The 17,114-nt window shown below is 45.8% G+C and overlaps 1 protein-coding gene across 1 annotated transcript in view; it reads right to left on the minus strand.

Annotated features, from left to right (window-relative positions):
* The window catches only part of FAM20A (family with sequence similarity 20, member A), a 58,609-nt gene extending 42,570 nt beyond the window's left edge, over window positions 1-16,039 (minus strand). Inside the window, exon 1 of the mRNA XM_006833608.1 lies at window positions 15,657-16,039. Within this exon, the coding sequence (XP_006833671.1) occupies window positions 15,657-16,039 (383 nt within the window). The remainder of the gene's footprint in view (window positions 1-15,656) is intronic.
* Window positions 16,040-17,114: the final 1,075 nt, after the last annotated feature.

A 17,114-nucleotide genomic window follows, 5' to 3' on the forward strand; every position in this document is an offset into this window, starting at 1 on the left:
GTGTATTCCCATGGAGTCTCAGTTTTGGAAGGGGGTTTGCCCTGAGGGAACCTGACTGCCTGCTTTCTCAACTTCTTGTCTCCCAATTTCTTCTAACTTCTGAGAAGTAACATCTCAGGCACCCAGCTGTGCTGTGCTGCTCATCAAAGATTCTTTGACATAGGTTCCAGTCTGCTGAGGCAATGTTTGCGGTAGAAAATCTATCCTGGATGAGGTATTTAATTTTATCATAGCAAACGGTACTAGAAGACCCATTCTCAGTGTCTCACCATCATGTTATGATAACCTAATTATAGTAACACAAGCACCATTTTCTCCTGTGTTGTTTTGATGCCACTGAGTAACTTGGAGGGTATCTTTATCCAGTCCAGTCTTTCATTGGCATTCTCTCTGAAAGGTCCAGCCTGCGGGGACCTCAGTGTACAAAGCCAGTGCCCGTGGTTCCACTGAATGTTTTCACCAGGTCCTATGTAGGATGGTTGTGGAGATCTAGGCTGTGGACAACTGAAGCCATGTCAGCCAGGGGTGATGCCAGGGGAAGCTGCTATTATCACTGCTGTACAACCAACCAGAAGGGAATTCCCTTGAGACTTTGCTCAGGCTCCCAGAACTTCTGTGTAGACCACTCTTCTTTAATGGCCAAGACTCTGGAATCTACCCACAAAGCCTTGGACCTGCTGTGGCCAACAGAATGTGGCAGAAGTAACACATGCAATCATCACAAACAAGGCCCCAGACACATGAGGGAAGATTGGCAGAGCAGTCACCAGCTGTCTGCAGATGCCCGAGTGATCCCAGCAGAGACCAGAAGAACCACTCTGCTGAACCCAACCTCGAATTGCTGACTTACATAACCATGAGCAGAAACACTGGTTTGTGTTTTAAGTGAATAAATCACCAAATTTGCAGTGATTTATTCTGTAGCAAAAGGAAACAGGATGTAGGGACTAACAGAGACTCTTCTAGGCTAAAGTAGCCAGAACGTTGGCAGAGCCCCCAAGGAGGGTCACAAGGGAGCAGGTACATGACTGCTGATGAGAACCAGAGTTGAGGAAGGTCCGAAGGCTTGTGTTTCAATTTTAGAGGAAAGGAAAATAATCATAAGTTTACTCAATTTACATATATTCCTTATCAATGGTTTCCAAAAATTTTCTAGAAGAACAGAGCCTTCTTTTCAGAAGAACTCTTAAACAGAATCCTCAGTCTCTAGAAATTTTGTAATTGTAATTTATTGCATTTACATGGAATTTATATGGTCAAAAGTATAAAATGATTTTGAAGAGTTAGTTACCCTGAAGAATGATTATCTCAAGTATTCAAAATCACAGATACTGAGTGACAGGGATATTTTTACTTCAGAGTCCAATTTCTGCATTTCCTTTTGATTATTGTTGTTGTTAAGTGCCATCAAGTTGGTTCAACTCAGAGCAACCCTGTATAAAGTTTCCAAGGAGTGGCTGGTAGGTTTGAACCCCTGACCTTGTGTTTAGCAGTCTAGTGTTTATTCTATAGCACCACACCAGGACTCTACCCTTTTGATAGCAGACATTAAACAATACATTGATAAAAACACGTTAAGTAGTTTTAAGTGGAAGCAGTTTGCACCCACTTGTGGCTCTGTGGGAGAAAGATGTACTTCCATCAAAATGACAACCTTGTGATCTGAATAGAAACTGTACCTCCCCAGCTTCAATGTCAAGATGGTCCCCACAGCCTGACTGTATTTCCACACCTGGCCAATCAGCATCTTTGACAGTATCTTTAGGTTTGTAGATGGGAGAAGCCCTCTTCCCCAACTCTTTCTAGAACTGATAAGATGGTGAGTACTGTTGGCCATATGTTGTACCACAGGAGGAGATGAAATAGGCCGATGAGCCACACAGAGGGAGACTACACACCGCAGAGCCTCATCTGTCAGTCCGGTGATGCCAGGAGCAACGTCACCAGCTTTTCAAATACCAGTAGGGTCAGCCCGTGTGGGCAGGGTTCAGTGGAGCTTCCTGATGAAAATGGACTAAGAAGAAATGCCTGGTGATCTGCTTCTGAAAACAGCTCATTGGAAAGTTGCCTGATATCGTACAGGAAGACGAGCGCTTAGATTGGAAGACACTCAAAACACACAGTGACTGAACAGCGGACTTTAGCTTATCAACAATAGTGAAGAGGGTGTAGGAACGGGCAACGCTTCATGGCGTTGTACACGGGATCATCGTCACGTCTCTGAGCCTACTTCATGGTAACTAACAACAGATAAAAAGAAAGAGAATCCAGGTGTTCCCGAAGCTGTTTCTAGTTGCTCTGAAACCGACTTCTCCGGGTCTTCCTGAGGCTTGGCTCCCTTTCTTGCTTCAGCTAGAGCTGAGTGGGCCATTACTGTTGTTAAGTTGTGTCGAGTTGGTTCTGACTCATAGAATCCCTGTATAGGGTTTCTGAGGAGCAACTAGTGGGTTTGAACTGCTGACATTATGGTTCGAAGACCGGTGCTGATCCTACAGTGCCACAATAGGAGTCCTGGATCATAACTAACTATGGATAATATTGTAAAGAATGGGATTCCAGACCACTTAATCAGGTTCATGTCTAACCTGTGCACAGACTCATTCAAACACAGTGAGGGGTACTGTGTGGCTTACAATCAGGAAAGGTTAGGGGTATATCCATTCACCATTCTTATTCAATCTGTATGCTGAACAAATCATCAAAGAAACTGTTTTATATGAAGAAGAACTCATCATCAGATTGGTGGAAGACTCATTAACAACCTGTGATAAGCAGATGATATAACCCTGTTTGCTGAAAGTGAAGAAGACTTAAAATACTGATGAAGATCCCAGCCTACAACATTCAGTATGGATAACGCCTCAATGTAATGAAAACAAAAATCTTCACAATTTGACCAATAAGCAACATCACAATAAACAGAGGAAAAAAATAATAGAAGTTGTCAGGAATTTCATTTTACTTGGATCTATAATCAACATTCATGGAAGCAGCAGTCAAGAAGTCAAACGATGTATAGCACTGGGAACATCTGCTGTAAAAAGGTCTCTTTAAAGTGTTAAAAAGCAAAAATGTCATTTTGAAGACTAAGGTGTGTCTGACACAAGCCAAGATATTTTTAATTGCCTCATATGCATGTGAAAGCTGGACGATGAATAGGGAAGATTGAAGATCTTGGAGTTATAGTGTTGGTGAATGCCTTGGAGTTCTAGTGTTGGTGAAGTATATTGGAGATGGACCATGGACTGCCAGAAAAGGAACAGATCTTTGTTAAAATAAGTACAACCAGAATGCTCCTTAGATGTGACAAAGGCATGTCTTTGTTTCACATACTTCAGACATGTTATTAGGAGGGACCAGTTCTTGGAGAAGGACAGCGTGTTTGGTAAAGTTGAGGGTCAGACAGAAAGAGGAGGAGCCTCGTGAGCTGAGTGAGATGCAATGACAGTAAGTGGTCACAACAATGGGCTCAAACATGGGAAAGAGTGCGAGCATGGTGGTCCAGGATGGGTCAGTGTTTCGTTGGGTCACTGTGCATTGGAGGCAACTCTTAACAGCAATGATCCTGAAGAACAGAGGGCATGTTTTGAGAATATAATGAGCTCTTGCTTAGGAAAATGCATGTATGTGCAGAATGCAAACTTTGCATAAAACTTCAGGGAATGACTGGACCTTGGCCTTTGAACTCTGTGGGATCCAAGATGAAAATCCACTTTGACAAGACATTGATTTGATGATGGGACTTTATGTGGTTTGTCAGCCTGATTTTCCCTACTATCTCTGAGTGCTTAGGGGAATGCAGAATGCAGAAATAAGCAGCCACTAGTAATTTGTCATTCGTAGCTCTGGGTCAGAGAACATGAGCTCAGCTGTGAGAAGGGAGAAACATACTTTCCCTATAGGATCCATGACTATTCAGCCACTAAAGGAAATGAGCCAGAAGCAAACAAATCCCATTTCCTCTGATGAAACAGGCCAGTTGGGATACTTGAATCGACCGAGAGGGAAATTTGCCCTTCCCTTTTGACTCCATTTTGGCGGTGGTTTTAAGAGCCATGGAGTTGGTTCAGACTCATAACGGCCCTGTATAGGGTTTCCGATGAGAGGCTGTTGTTGGGTTTGAACCAACTACCTTGTGGTTAGCAGTCCAGTGCTTATTCTACGTCACCACACTAGAACCCATTTAGGTTAGTAGCATCAAAAATATTTACCTAAGACCTCTGGAACTTGACCCAAATATTGACAATTTAGGCTTGTTTGCTGAAAGCTGAGCCTGACTTTCTGGGATTGGTTTTCATCCATCAGAGGAGGTCTTTTCTAGCTCATCAACTTTCCTACGTTTTCTAAAATCCCATCTCTTCCCAGTCCACTGAGACGTTCATGGGCCAGTTTTGGAATCCACATGCCTCTGTTCCAAGGTTCCTCAGGTTTCTCCTTCAGTCTCCACGTTTTGCTGAATTTTATTACTGGCTCTTGGTTTCTTAAGAACCATAGTGCTTCACTATTTTCTGTTCCCTTGGGCATCCTAAGTTCATTATCTGGCTTATTACTAGTGAACCCAATAAAATAGGCCCTTTCCAGGGACTTAACCTTGCCTCTTGCTCAGGCCAAATTCCACTGGCTGCCCTAAGTGCTTGGCCTCAAAGCCAGGCTTCAGGGATGGAAAATCCTGGATGCTGGCATCTCCCAGCCGTTCCAATTCAGTTCTGTCCTGATTCCATGTTCCAACCTCAGCGCACTCCGCCAAGTGGCAGGACACAAAAAGGTCCAAGTCTTCTTTCTATGTGATGATTTTCATTAGGCGCGTGTGTGTGTACCCGTCTGTAATAACGGGTACACAGATGCCTTTGCTCACAGTAACTTCTGCTCCATCAAAGCCACAGCTGTTTAGAATGGCCTTCCCGCTCGGCTTGCAGCCATCCACAAGCCTACTTCAGCAGAATCTGCAGGCTGTAATCAGCCTCCAGCTTAATGAATAATCACAACAAAAATACAGGTCAGCACCTGCCAAAGGGCAGAGCAGGGATTACTTTGGCTAAATCCAGGTCTCTGTGTTTCCCATTTTCCTTTAATGCAAGATTGCTTGGCTGCTACCTCTCAGGAAGCACATGAAACTGAAGAAACATTTTCTTTTTGGCAAATGACTTCTTTTCCACTTCTCCTTCAAGGCTTTAAAAATATGTATATATATGGAGAGAAGAAAATAGGTCACCAACTAGCAGCCTCCACATTCTGGTGTCATCTGTTCCCAATGGTTTGTTCTGCAAAGATTTACCCTGGGTCTACCTTATGGATCCCAGAGGACCTCAATGCATCACCCCGGGGGAATTTTCTAATTTGCCACCAATCCTGGGGATGAGCAAGGCTGGGTTTCCATTGTGCATGGAATCACCAAGAACTGTGGAGTCCACTTGAGAGCAGCGACCCACCACCATCTTTGGCGAATGGTGAGAAGGTGCACTAGAGTGATCACGTGCCAGACGGGGATCATTCATGCCCAGAGCACATGACTGTTGATCCTCACGCAGAACCCCAGGTAACTGCCATGAAGCTGTCGGTGGAAACAGCACACAGTCATAAAACACAATCAGGTATAAATGAAGAGCATGTGTGCAGCTGAAGAAGAATCAAAATGGATGAGGGGAGTCGGAAAAGTCCATCCAGAAATGAGAAAGCTGGAAAGTGTCAGCATCAAATGACACAGGGCGGTAGAGTTGGTGGCTAAGAGTCTGACCCTCTGGGTACAAGTCCTGCTTGTGGCTCGCTAGCCACCTGACCTTGTCCCCAGTTTCCTCTACACAACGGAGTAAACAGCAGTACCATATTTGTTTTCTATTGATGTGTAACACATTACCACAAACTTAGTGGCTTAAATCAACACCATTTTCTAGGTCAGAAGTCTAGCATAGTGTGGCTGGGTTCTTTGTACAGTCTTTTAAAAAAATCACCCAAATCCCACCAAAACCTGTTGCCATTGAGTCGACTCCAACTCATAGGAACCTTACAGGGACAGAGCAGAGCTGCCCAAGATTGTAATCTTTATGGTAGCAGATTACCACTTCCGTCTCTCCAGAAGCTGCTGGTGGCAGCTTTGAACAGCTGACCTTGTGGTTAGCACTTGAGCCCTTACATACTGCACTGTAGAAGATTTTGTTTAGTGCATTCAAGTCAGCTCCAACTCATAACGACCCTGAATACGGATTTCCAAGGAGCAGCTGGTGTGTTTGCGCCACCCACCTTGTGGATTAAACCGACATTGCAGTCATGTACGTATCCTACAATGCCACACCAGAAGGTTTTAGAAGGTTGAAATTAAGGCGTTAGCTGGATTGAACTCTCATCTAGAGGCTCTGGGGAAAAATCTGCTCCCAAGTTCATTTTTTCTCCCCCACTTAAAATATTACTTTATTGTGTTTTCAGTGAAGATGAGGTTCCCGTTCAACAATTTATACACAAGTTATTTGGTGGTACTGGGGCTATTCTGCACAGTGAGTGAACAGTCTCATGATTTCCTCTGTGCTTTCATTTCCAAGCTCATTCTTGTTGGCAGAATTCATCTGCTTGCAGGTGTAGAACTGAAGCCCTTGGCTGTCAGTAGGTGCCTCGATTGTAGCTGTAAAAGTAGCTCAGATCCCTTGGACTGGCCCCTTCCATTGTCAAAGTAGTAATGGTATGCCAAATTCTTCTCATGCATTGAATTGCTGGCTTTCTGTTTTTTAACCCAAACCAAGTCCATTGGTATCAAATTGACTGCAACTCATAGTAAACCCCCACTGCTTCGAAAGAGCTCATGTGATTATGCCCACCTGTAAAACTGCCCTACTTCAAGGTCAACTGGCCTGAGACTTGGATAACTAGGAGAAAGCGTTTTCATCAGGGTGGGGAACCTGGACGTCTGCTGCTCTGGAATTCTACCTGCCACAAGCACCTTTTTTGCAGGGAAATTGTGAGGTGCACAGTGACAAGAATATGCAAGTGCCTCAAGCATGTTTTTGGTAAGGGGACCCACACCCAAAGAATGAAGCAGTTGAGGTCCTGGCACTGATCGGAAGTTGTTTGGGGAGAAAGGAGTGTGTTAGGGATTGGGAAACATGGAAGATCTGAAGACTATCTTTCAATTCTTAGCCAAGAGGCTTCATTTTGATATATTTGGAAATAGAAGAAGCTGTCCTTCTCAGATGACCGACACTGATGTTCTGATTTAGGTGTTTGCTGTGGAAATGTGACCAGAGCTTTGGAAATGGTAGAGGGGACCTGGAAATTAATTTCTGGATTAGCCTTCTTAGAGAAAAATGGAGAGGTTTCTCCAGCTACAATCCAGGGGTTCAGAAACTACTAAAACAAGACACCAAAAAACCCAATCAGTTTTCTTTGAGTTGATTCCAAATCGGGGATTCCGTATGTATTATAGAGTAGAATTACTTCATAGTGTTTTGGAAGCAGATCACTGGGTCTTTTTCCCGTGGCACCTCAGAATGGGGTTTGAACCACTAACTTTTTGGTTAGTAGTCAAGGGCTTAACCATTTGCAGCAACCATACCTTTTCTAAAGCCTAAGGTCAAGCAAGGTTTTCACTAAGATGAGATTGTTGTTGTTATGTGCCGTGGAGTTGGTTCCGACCCATAGTGACCCTGTACAGGGTTTCTGAGGGTGTAAATCTTTACGGGAGTAGAAAGCCTCATCTTTCTCCCGTGGAGCAGCTGGTAGTATTGAACCGCTGACCTTAAGGTTCGCAGCCCGATTCGTAACCACTACGCTACCAGCTCCTTGAGGAGTGGATGGAAAATGAAATAGGACTCAGACTCCCACACACAGGCATTTGCTGTGGTTGGTCCTGTTTCAAACAGAGAAGGCCATTTCCTTCCTTAGACTGGAATCATCCATGGTAGGACCAGAGAAGCATCCCTGTTGACCCCGGGGGATGGGGGGTGGGGGCAGGGAAGGCAAATATATGAGGTGAGAACCTGAATGTTCACTCAAGCTGCTCAAGAATCTGTGTTTGGAATAGCCTTGGGCTTGCCTGAGATCATCAGAAAAGGGCTAAAAAGGTGGGGGTGGGAGAGGCATGGGATGAGAATGAGGTCAGCATCTGGGTAATGCTTATTTCACAAATGCTATGGTGGAAAGGAACATTTCTGGCAAAAAAAAAAACCCCTCCTCAACTAGACAGTTCTCATTTCCAGCTGAATTCCTTTTCATCTCTTCTGGCTCTTTCTCCTCCCTCTCCTCTGTCTGTCTTGGATCTTCTCAACACTTCCCACAGAAAAACTTGAGCCAATTTACTTCCCTTGAACAACTGTCACTTTTGAAAAGCCGCCCAGTCTTATTGCTGTGATTTTCAAAGTGAAAACTCAGGGCTAGGTCTTTCTGTAGTGACAGCAAGTAGGTGAGAGAGGGGGAAGACAGGGGCTTCTCATAGTGGGAGCACACACATACCCCACTTCTGAGAAATGCTGACCCTATAAGCGTGGGAAGATGTTATTAATCTGGGGGCGATGTCCAGAAAGAAAAGCAGAGAGTACTAATTTTTGTGTTGTTGCATCTAGAATCTCTAGATCAAGGACTCATCCCTTTGCTTGACCTTGCCAGCTAAGATCAGAAAGTTACAAAGAAACTGACCAAAGAGAAATGGGCAAAAGGCCAGGCCAGGCTGATCAGCTTTCAAAGGTCAAAGGACAGATGTTGTCTAGTTTGGCTAGCTTGTTGTTGTTGTTGTTAGGTGCCATTGAGTCGGTCCCTATCCATAGCAACCTTACGCACAGCAGAACAAAATACTGCCCGATCCCGGGCCAACCTCACAACTTCTGCCATGCTTGAGTCCATCAATGCTGCCACTTGGCCATTTCATCACGTTGGGGGTCTTCCTCTTTTTCTCTGACCCTCCACCTTACCAAACATGATATCCTTCTCCAGCAACTGGTCCCTCCTGACAAGATGTCCAAAGTATGAGAGACAAAGTTTGGCCATCTTGGCCTCTAAGGAGCACTCTGGCTGCACTTCTTCCAAAATGGATCTACTGGTTCTTTTGGCAGCCCATGGCACTTTCAGTAATTTCCTCCAACACCACAACTCAAAAGCATCAATTCTTCTGTGGTTTTCCTTATTCACTGCCCAGCTTTCGCATGCATATGAGGTTATTGAAAATACCATGGCTTGGGTCAGGCGCGCCTTAGTCCTCAAGCTGACATCTTTGCTCTTCAACACTTGAAAAAGGTCTTGTGCAGCAGATTTACCTAATGCAATACATCATTTGATTTCTTGACTGCTGCTTCCATGAGTGTTGATAGTTGATCTGAGAAGAATGAAGTTCTTGACACTTCAATCTTTTCTCCATTGATAAGAATGTTGTTTATTGGTTGAGTGGTGATGATTTTTGTTTTCTTTACATTGAGATGTAATCTCAATTGGCTAGCTTAAGGGTCAAGAAGAAAGCTGAAGCTGACCTGGTTACCTAGACTGCAGGTAAGTTGTGCCCTACCGTATTCCCTAGTAAGGAGAAGCACTAGACAGCTGTACAATCCTGACTTGTTAGTTGGTGACTTGAAATTGTGAAGTTGACAATTCCTTTACGCCCTCTGCTCTCTCCTCTTCGCCATTCAAGACAAGTGCCAAATGTGCCTGATGGAGCTTGGCGGTGGTTCTCTTGCTGTGATCAGCGGCTGACTATCTGACAGAAACACTTTCCCTGATTACATTTCTAACTTGGATTGTGCCACACGAAGTTACTTTTGGAGGGGATAAGGGAAGGCAGGAGGGAAAAACAGCAGGTGGAGAAAGTTTGCAGAAAGCTTACGGGTCCAATGACTCAACAATAGCCCACCCAACCAGGACGCCTCCTTTGCATTTCAGCACAAATCAATATTGAAATACAATGAATAGATACTGACCAAGCACCTGAAACATTCACAGCTGTATATAAACTCTATCCTCCACTGCATGAGACTGAATGGGAATGGGCGGGGAGGAATGGCAAGCTGTTACCGCCCTCCTATTGATCCTGGCTTCCCTGGATGCTACAATGGTTTGATTGTAGCTACTAACCTGAAGATTAACAATTCAAGTCCACCCCAGTGGCACTGTGAAAGAAAATCTGGTAGCCTGATTTTGCAAAGATGGTTTTTGTTAAGTGTGTTCCAACTTATAGCTACCCTGAATAGAGTTTCAGAGGAGTGGCTGGTAAACGCATTAACCCACAGCGCCATACCAGGACTCCAAATTTGTAACAATTACAGACAATAACACCTATGGAATAGTCACCTTCAGTCACAATGGATACAGTGGACAGCAACAACAATTTGTTTGTTTTCTGTTGAGGCCCTTGTGATGCAATCATTCAATCAATTAAGCACAATTACTAATCAAAAGGTTGGTGGTTCGAACCCCCAACCAAAGGTGCCTTGGAGTAAAGTGCTGGTGATCTGGTTTTGAAAGGTCATAATCCCTGAGAACCTCATGGAGCCCAGTTCTACTCTCCACACCTAGAGACCCCATGGGCAACAATTTTGAGTTTCTTTGGAACTGGTAAAGACTCAAGTTGCAGAAAGTCACTTTCTGATTTTGCAGCGTTACTTATTCGTGTGGCAAAGAGAAACAAAATTACTCAGACTAATGGTCTCTTTTGGGCAAGTGACAAAGAATGCTGACTTGTCTCATTTTCTTACTGGTGTGTCTCCTGGTGTAGGAAAAAGTTTGCTGATACAATTATCTTGGATAGCAGCTAAGGCTAGGTAATTATTGGCACAGTAGCACCCACACATGCCTATAAATCACTAGATTTTAAATACTGGCTAGGTGGTGGCTACAAACAAAAAGGGCTGTCTGCAGAAGAGAATAGCAGTTAGCAAAGCCATCCATTGTCTCCTCTGCAGTCTGTTCTAATTATCTGTCTGTCTTAAGGTCTGGAGGCTTTGCTGAAGGTACACATTGTATGGAGCAAGCATGTGGGTATCATCTGCATACCCACGTGACTCTGGGACACAGGCTCTTGTAAGGTCATCATAAAAGACGGTCTCACAATCCAGTTCTAAGCCTGCGTCAAATTCCCGCTGGCTAATGAGTCTTTCACAGTCCGCATTTAACACGGACAGAAGTTACAATACTCTGTGCATATTCACATTGTCACACAGCCGCCATTGACAGCTTAGGTGAAGGTGGGGTGTTCTCTGCCTCTGAGGTCCGGTTTCCACATTCATTAAGTACATACAGCTGGTCCTCTAGGTATTGTCTGAAAACCTGTGATTTCAAGTGTTGAAAGGAAGTGATGGGTTATTCAACCCAACTGTCACTTTCAGCCACTTCACAAAATCACCTCTGAATACAACAAAGTGACAGCAGATTTCAAGATTCCAAGGTCTTCTCTGGTCAGTAAACGCATTTGTGTGACATATACACAGATGTAGAAATCAAGCTCAGAATCGATTTAAGACAGTTGGGGCAATAATGTTTCTTTTTTTTGCTTTACAGCCCCAAAATTTTTCCTGAACTTTCCTGGGGGTTCAAAGTAACACCGTAAGTTTAAGACTAAGGAAAAAAACACAAAATAAATGCTGGTCTACACTTACAAAAGCAAGTCTGTAAGTGACTTGCTTTAAATTCACACACACACACTCACAAACTGCTTGCTGAAGAGTAGATTTCGACTCATGGAGACCCCATGTGTTAACATACTAGAGCTGCTCTATAGAATCTTCTTGGCTGTCGTCTTTACAAAAGCTGATCACCAGTCATTTCTTCTGCAGCACTTCTGGGTGGGTTCTAACCACCCAAATTACAGGTGAGTAGTTGAGCGCAAACCATTTGCGTCCCCCCCTCCCCCCAATGGCCTCAAATCCACACTAGGCACGTGGATAATTTTTCTAAGGGCAAATTTCCTAGTTCACTGATTCCGATGCCCATGTTGTTGATGAGATAAAGGTAATATTGAAAATGACAGTGTTTCAGAAGCCGTCTCAAACTGCTTTTTTATTGCACACAATTAGCCAAGGAATGGAGAACTACTTTCTTTCTAATATAAAATCATCAGCCACAGAGCTGCAGTTGAAATTCATTGCAGTGATTTCAGCCAAGAACTCTGAACTTCTTCTTTTTACTTTCGGAAGGCTTATTTCTTTTTTCAGGAAATATCAGCACTACAGACTAATGGGCAAACAGTTACATTCGGGCCTCTGACTAGCTTCGAGGTTCAACAGAGATTTATGGTCTCAAGGGACTATAAAACCACACGATGACATCTCATTTTGAAATCTGTATTAAGGAAAGTGATGGGTGTGGTGTGACAGTGAACCCTGGCTGTTAGTGATTTTTCACACAAGTTCTGTACTTCAAAAAGGAGTTCTGAACTCCTGAGAAATTCTCCCACTAGCTGGGAGAACTTTCTCCCACTAGCTGGTCTCAGCGATAACTACCTGCCTGCTCCAAAACCCCACATCTCCTTCTTAATCGTAACCTAAGTATATTTGAATGTGTATGAGGAGGCTTCAAAAAGTTCATGGGTCAATCCCATTATCTTTTAATTCCTGTTTTCACAAACCTTTTGAAGCCCATGCCCCACCTACCCACCATGTCACTTAACAATATATATATAAGTTGTTATTAAGTGCTGGTGAGCCATTCTGAATCACAGCAATCTTGTAGAGGGTTTCCAAGACTATAAATCTTTTTAGAAGCAAAAAGCCTCATCTTTCATATATATGTTGTTATTGTTATGTACCGTGGAGTCGGTTCTGACTCATAGCGACCCTGTACAGGGTTTCCGAGGCTGTAAATCTTTACAGGAGCAGAACGCCTCATCTTTCTCCTGCAGAACAGCTGGTAGTTTCGAACTGCATATATATATATATTTGCTGTTGTTGTTGTTAAGTGCCGGCAAGTTGGTTCCAACCCATAGAGACCCTGAACAGGGTTTCTGAGGCTGTAAATCTTTACAGGAGCAGAAAGCCTCATCTTTCTCCCGTGGAGAAGCTGGCAGTTTTGAACTACTGACCTTGCAGTTCACATCCCGATTCGTAACCACTATGCTACCAGAGCTCCATACACACACACACACACACACACACACACACACACACACACACATATATATATTCTACTAAAAATGGGAATCAACATATATCTCTATCTCTATAGATGGAGTCCTGGTTACCAGAGTAGATTATGAGCTGGCTGCTAACTGCATGGTCATACCAGCCGCTCAGTGGAGAAAGATGGGGCTCTCTGCTCCAATACAGATTTACAGACTCAGAAGTGCTACATAGAGTTGCTCTGGGTCAGAATCGACTCGGTACACCACGATATATTGTTGTTGTTAAGTTCCATGGCGTGGGTTCCAACTCAGCCACCTTTATAGGATCTCCGAGGAGTGACTGGTGAGCTTGAACTGCACACCTTGTGGCTCAAACTGACCGGCAGTCCAGTCCAGCACATTAACCCTTAGTGCTGCAGGATAAGCACTGGACTGCTATCTGCAAGGTTGACAGTTCTTGATATATATATACACACAATATTGTTCATATATATATGTATGTATATATATGCATGTAAGGAGCTCTGGTAGCGTAGTGGTTACGAATCGGGCTGCGAATAGAAAGGTCAGGAGTTCGAAACTACCAGCTGTTCTGTAGGAGAAAGATGAGGCGTTCTGCTCCCGTAAAGATTTACAGCCTTGGAAACCCTGTTCAGGATCACTATGGGTCGGAACGGACTCGACGGCACTTAACAACAACAATATATGCATGTATATATGTATGCACGTATATATGTATGCATATATGCATGTATATATGTATGTATACATATATATGTATGTGTATATATATATATATATATATATATATATGGAGAGAGAGAGAGTTAGAGTCCTGGTGTGGCATGCTGGATCATAAGATTAGTTTGAACCACAATGTCAGTTGTTCAAACCCACAGACACTCCTTGGAAACCCTATACAGGATCACTGTGGGTCAGAACCAACTAGACAGCACTAAGCAACATATATATATATATATTTGTATGTATGTATGTATGTATGTATGTGTCTTTCTCTCTATATATATGGTTATGTGCCATGGAGTTGGTTCCAACTCATAGTGACTCTCAGAACAGCTGGTAGTTTCGAACTGCTGTTATATGAACCTTGAGGTTAGCAGCTCAATTCATACCCACTACGCTACCAGAGCTCAATGTATACTGGACTACAAAGTCAGTTTAATCTGCAAGGTTAGTGGTTCAAGCTCACTAGCTGCTCGTTGGAAACCCTATACAGGGTTGCTATGGGTTGGAAGTAACTCAACAGCACTTAACAACTACATATACACATATGGAGTCCTAGTGTGGCACTACAGGATAAAAACTCAACCTTGAACTACAAGGTTGACAGTTTAAACTCACCAGCCACTATAAAGAAACCTATACAGGGTCACAATGAGTTGGAACCAGCATGAGAGGCACTTACCAACAACATACATACATACATGTGTACACACACACATATATAGACACCTGGTGTGACACTGTAGGAATCTGTATTGACTGTGAATCACAAGGTCGGCAGTTCAAACCCACCAGTTGCTCCTCAAAAACTCTACACACACACATATGTTGTTGGTTATTGATATGTGCTGTAGAGTTGATTTCGACTCATAGCCACCTTGTATAGGGTTCCCAAGGCTGTAAATCTTTACGGGATCAGAAAGCCTCCTCTCTCCCGTAGAACAGCTGGTAGTTCTGACAGCTGGAACTGCTGACCTTGAGATTCCACTAGGCTACCAGAGTGTTCTCTCTCTCTCTCTCTCTCTCTCTCTCTCTCTCTCTCTATATATATATATATATACACACACTCACACACACACATACACACACACATACATATCGATATATATTTATGTGGTGGCTATGTGCCATGGAGTCGGTTCCAACTCATAGTGACCCTGTACAGGGTTCCCGAGGCTGTAAATCTTTACCGGAGCAGAAAACCTCATCTTTCTCCCGCGGAACAGCTGGTAGTTTCCAACTGCTGACCTTAAGGTTCGCAGCCCCATTCGTAACCACTATGCTACCAGAGCTGCTTATATATAACAGATTTATATCTCCTGTGCAGTGAATCAACTCTGATTCACGTAAGCCCAAATCACCACGTTGATAAATCTGCCTTCAACTTACAAAGCTCTCCCTCCATAGAGGAGACAAGCCACGTTTTCAATAGCAACAGAGGGAAGGGCAGCGGCAGGGAAATAACTGTTTACTTCCAGTCCCAGCTGACCTCTTCTGACCTCTTGGAAAGGACACCAAGCCAAGGAAAGGAAAAAGAGCTGGGGTTTCCCGGGAGTAGATTACTCTCTGGAAGGCGCCCAAATCGACCCCAAGAGCAGAGGTGAGAGCCGGATTCCGACCAGCCTGAAGACTCTCGGCTTGAAGTCTCATCGCGTGAAACTTCAGTCCAGCAGAAGGACCAGAAGGAAAAGGGACCCGCGTGGGGCTAAGGCGCGAACCCGAGTGTTCCTAGGGAGGGGCTGAAGAGCCTTTATTCGCTGCGCGGCGTCGCAGAAAGTTTTTCTGGCCTGGCCTGGGTCGAGGCTGAACTGCGGGGGCGCTAAGGTGGGGGCACATGCTAAATCGAGTGCGGGGGGCTTAGGGTGGGGCGGGAACCGGGCGCGGGCCTCACCTGTTCCAGCGGGCCACCTTCCTCCGGTAATAGCGCAGCGCCTCCTGGCTGGCCAAGAGCGCGTCCTCGGGTCCCCGGAGAGGCGGTTCCTCTGGGACTTGGTACAGCGGATGGGCGAAGAGGGCCTGCAGCTTGGAGCGGGGGCTAATAGGCTCAGCCCGTGGCTCAGCTGGGGAAAAGTTGCGCGCGGCAGGCCCGGGGTCCGAGGGGGCTGCGGCGGAGATGGAGGCCGAGGAGCGGCGGACGCAGGGACAGCCCCGCAGGTCCTCTCGCGACCGCAGCTGGCGCCGCACTTGGGGCCAGAGGTGGAAGTAGAGGTCGGCGGAGAGCAGCGCGCCCAGCAGCAGAAGGGTCAGCAGGCGGTCCCGGCGCAGCCCGGGCATGGCCCAGCCTGGGCGCAGGGCGCGGGGCAAGGGCGCCGGCGGAAGACGCTCCTGGGGTCCCGCGGGCCAGTCGTACACCGCGCGGAGGAGCCCACTTGGAGGGGTGCCTCCCCTGAACTTGGAGACCGGGTGCAGGGAGCGGCGGGGCTCGCGGCGTAGGCTGGCGTCCCTTCCCGGCTCAGAGTGGAGCCGAGGGGGTGGGGTCCCCTGGTCGTCCGGTTTTCGTGTCTTCTCTCCCGGGCACCGCCAGTCTGAGCGCCAGCTGCAGGTGACGAGCCCTCGGGCGGTCGTGGGCCGGAGCGCAGGGCGCAGGGCTCAGGCGATGGCTCTGGCCCCCAGGGGGAGGACTGTGGCTGCGGAGCCTGGGGCGGCTCTCCGGAGGATGCTGACGCCTCGGCTGTGCTGCAGGCGGAGGGGAAGCCCGTGCCCGGCGGTGGGAGCGGGGAGTTGGCGAAGCAGGGGCTCCTCCCGGTTGCTCTGAGCGCCGGGCGCCCGAGGCAGAGGTAGCGCGGGGCCTCCCCCCGCTGGCCAGGCGCGGCACCTCCGCCCACTCTTCGCTGGCACCTGCCTCTGGCGCAGCTTGCCAGTCAATTCCAGTCCTCCTGCCGCCTCTACCCTTCCACCTTTCCACCCCACCCACTTCTATCCAACCCCCCACCCCACCCCGCTCCCCACATTCGCTGCTCCCGCTCAGTTCACACACTTTGGGGGACTCAAGCAAGGGGGACTCAGGATTTGTGTTTTCATTTTCATTTTCTTTTCAGAAAAAAGGACATAGGTCCCGCATAGCTTCTCTTCAGTAAGCTTGGGGCTTGGGGTGGGGTGGGGGAGCGGGGATTGTGTTTCCTTTTTTTTTTTTTTTTTTTTTGGTGTTTTCCAGTCTATGCTGAGCACATGTCACATTCATAAATGTCCTGTGCCTGGCACGTAGTAGTTGCTCACGAAACACACACTTTAATGAATGAAATAGCTTGACCTTTAAAATCAAGGCACCGGTTTTACCTAGAATCTTGGAAATTTCCTTTTTGGATGGAGTTTCATCCTAGCGCTATACTTTAAAAAGAGAACATTTTTC

This window comes from Chrysochloris asiatica, unplaced genomic scaffold (assembly GCF_000296735.1).
Source record: "Chrysochloris asiatica unplaced genomic scaffold, ChrAsi1.0 scaffold00007, whole genome shotgun sequence".
Taxonomy (NCBI): Eukaryota; Metazoa; Chordata; class Mammalia; order Afrosoricida; family Chrysochloridae; genus Chrysochloris; species Chrysochloris asiatica.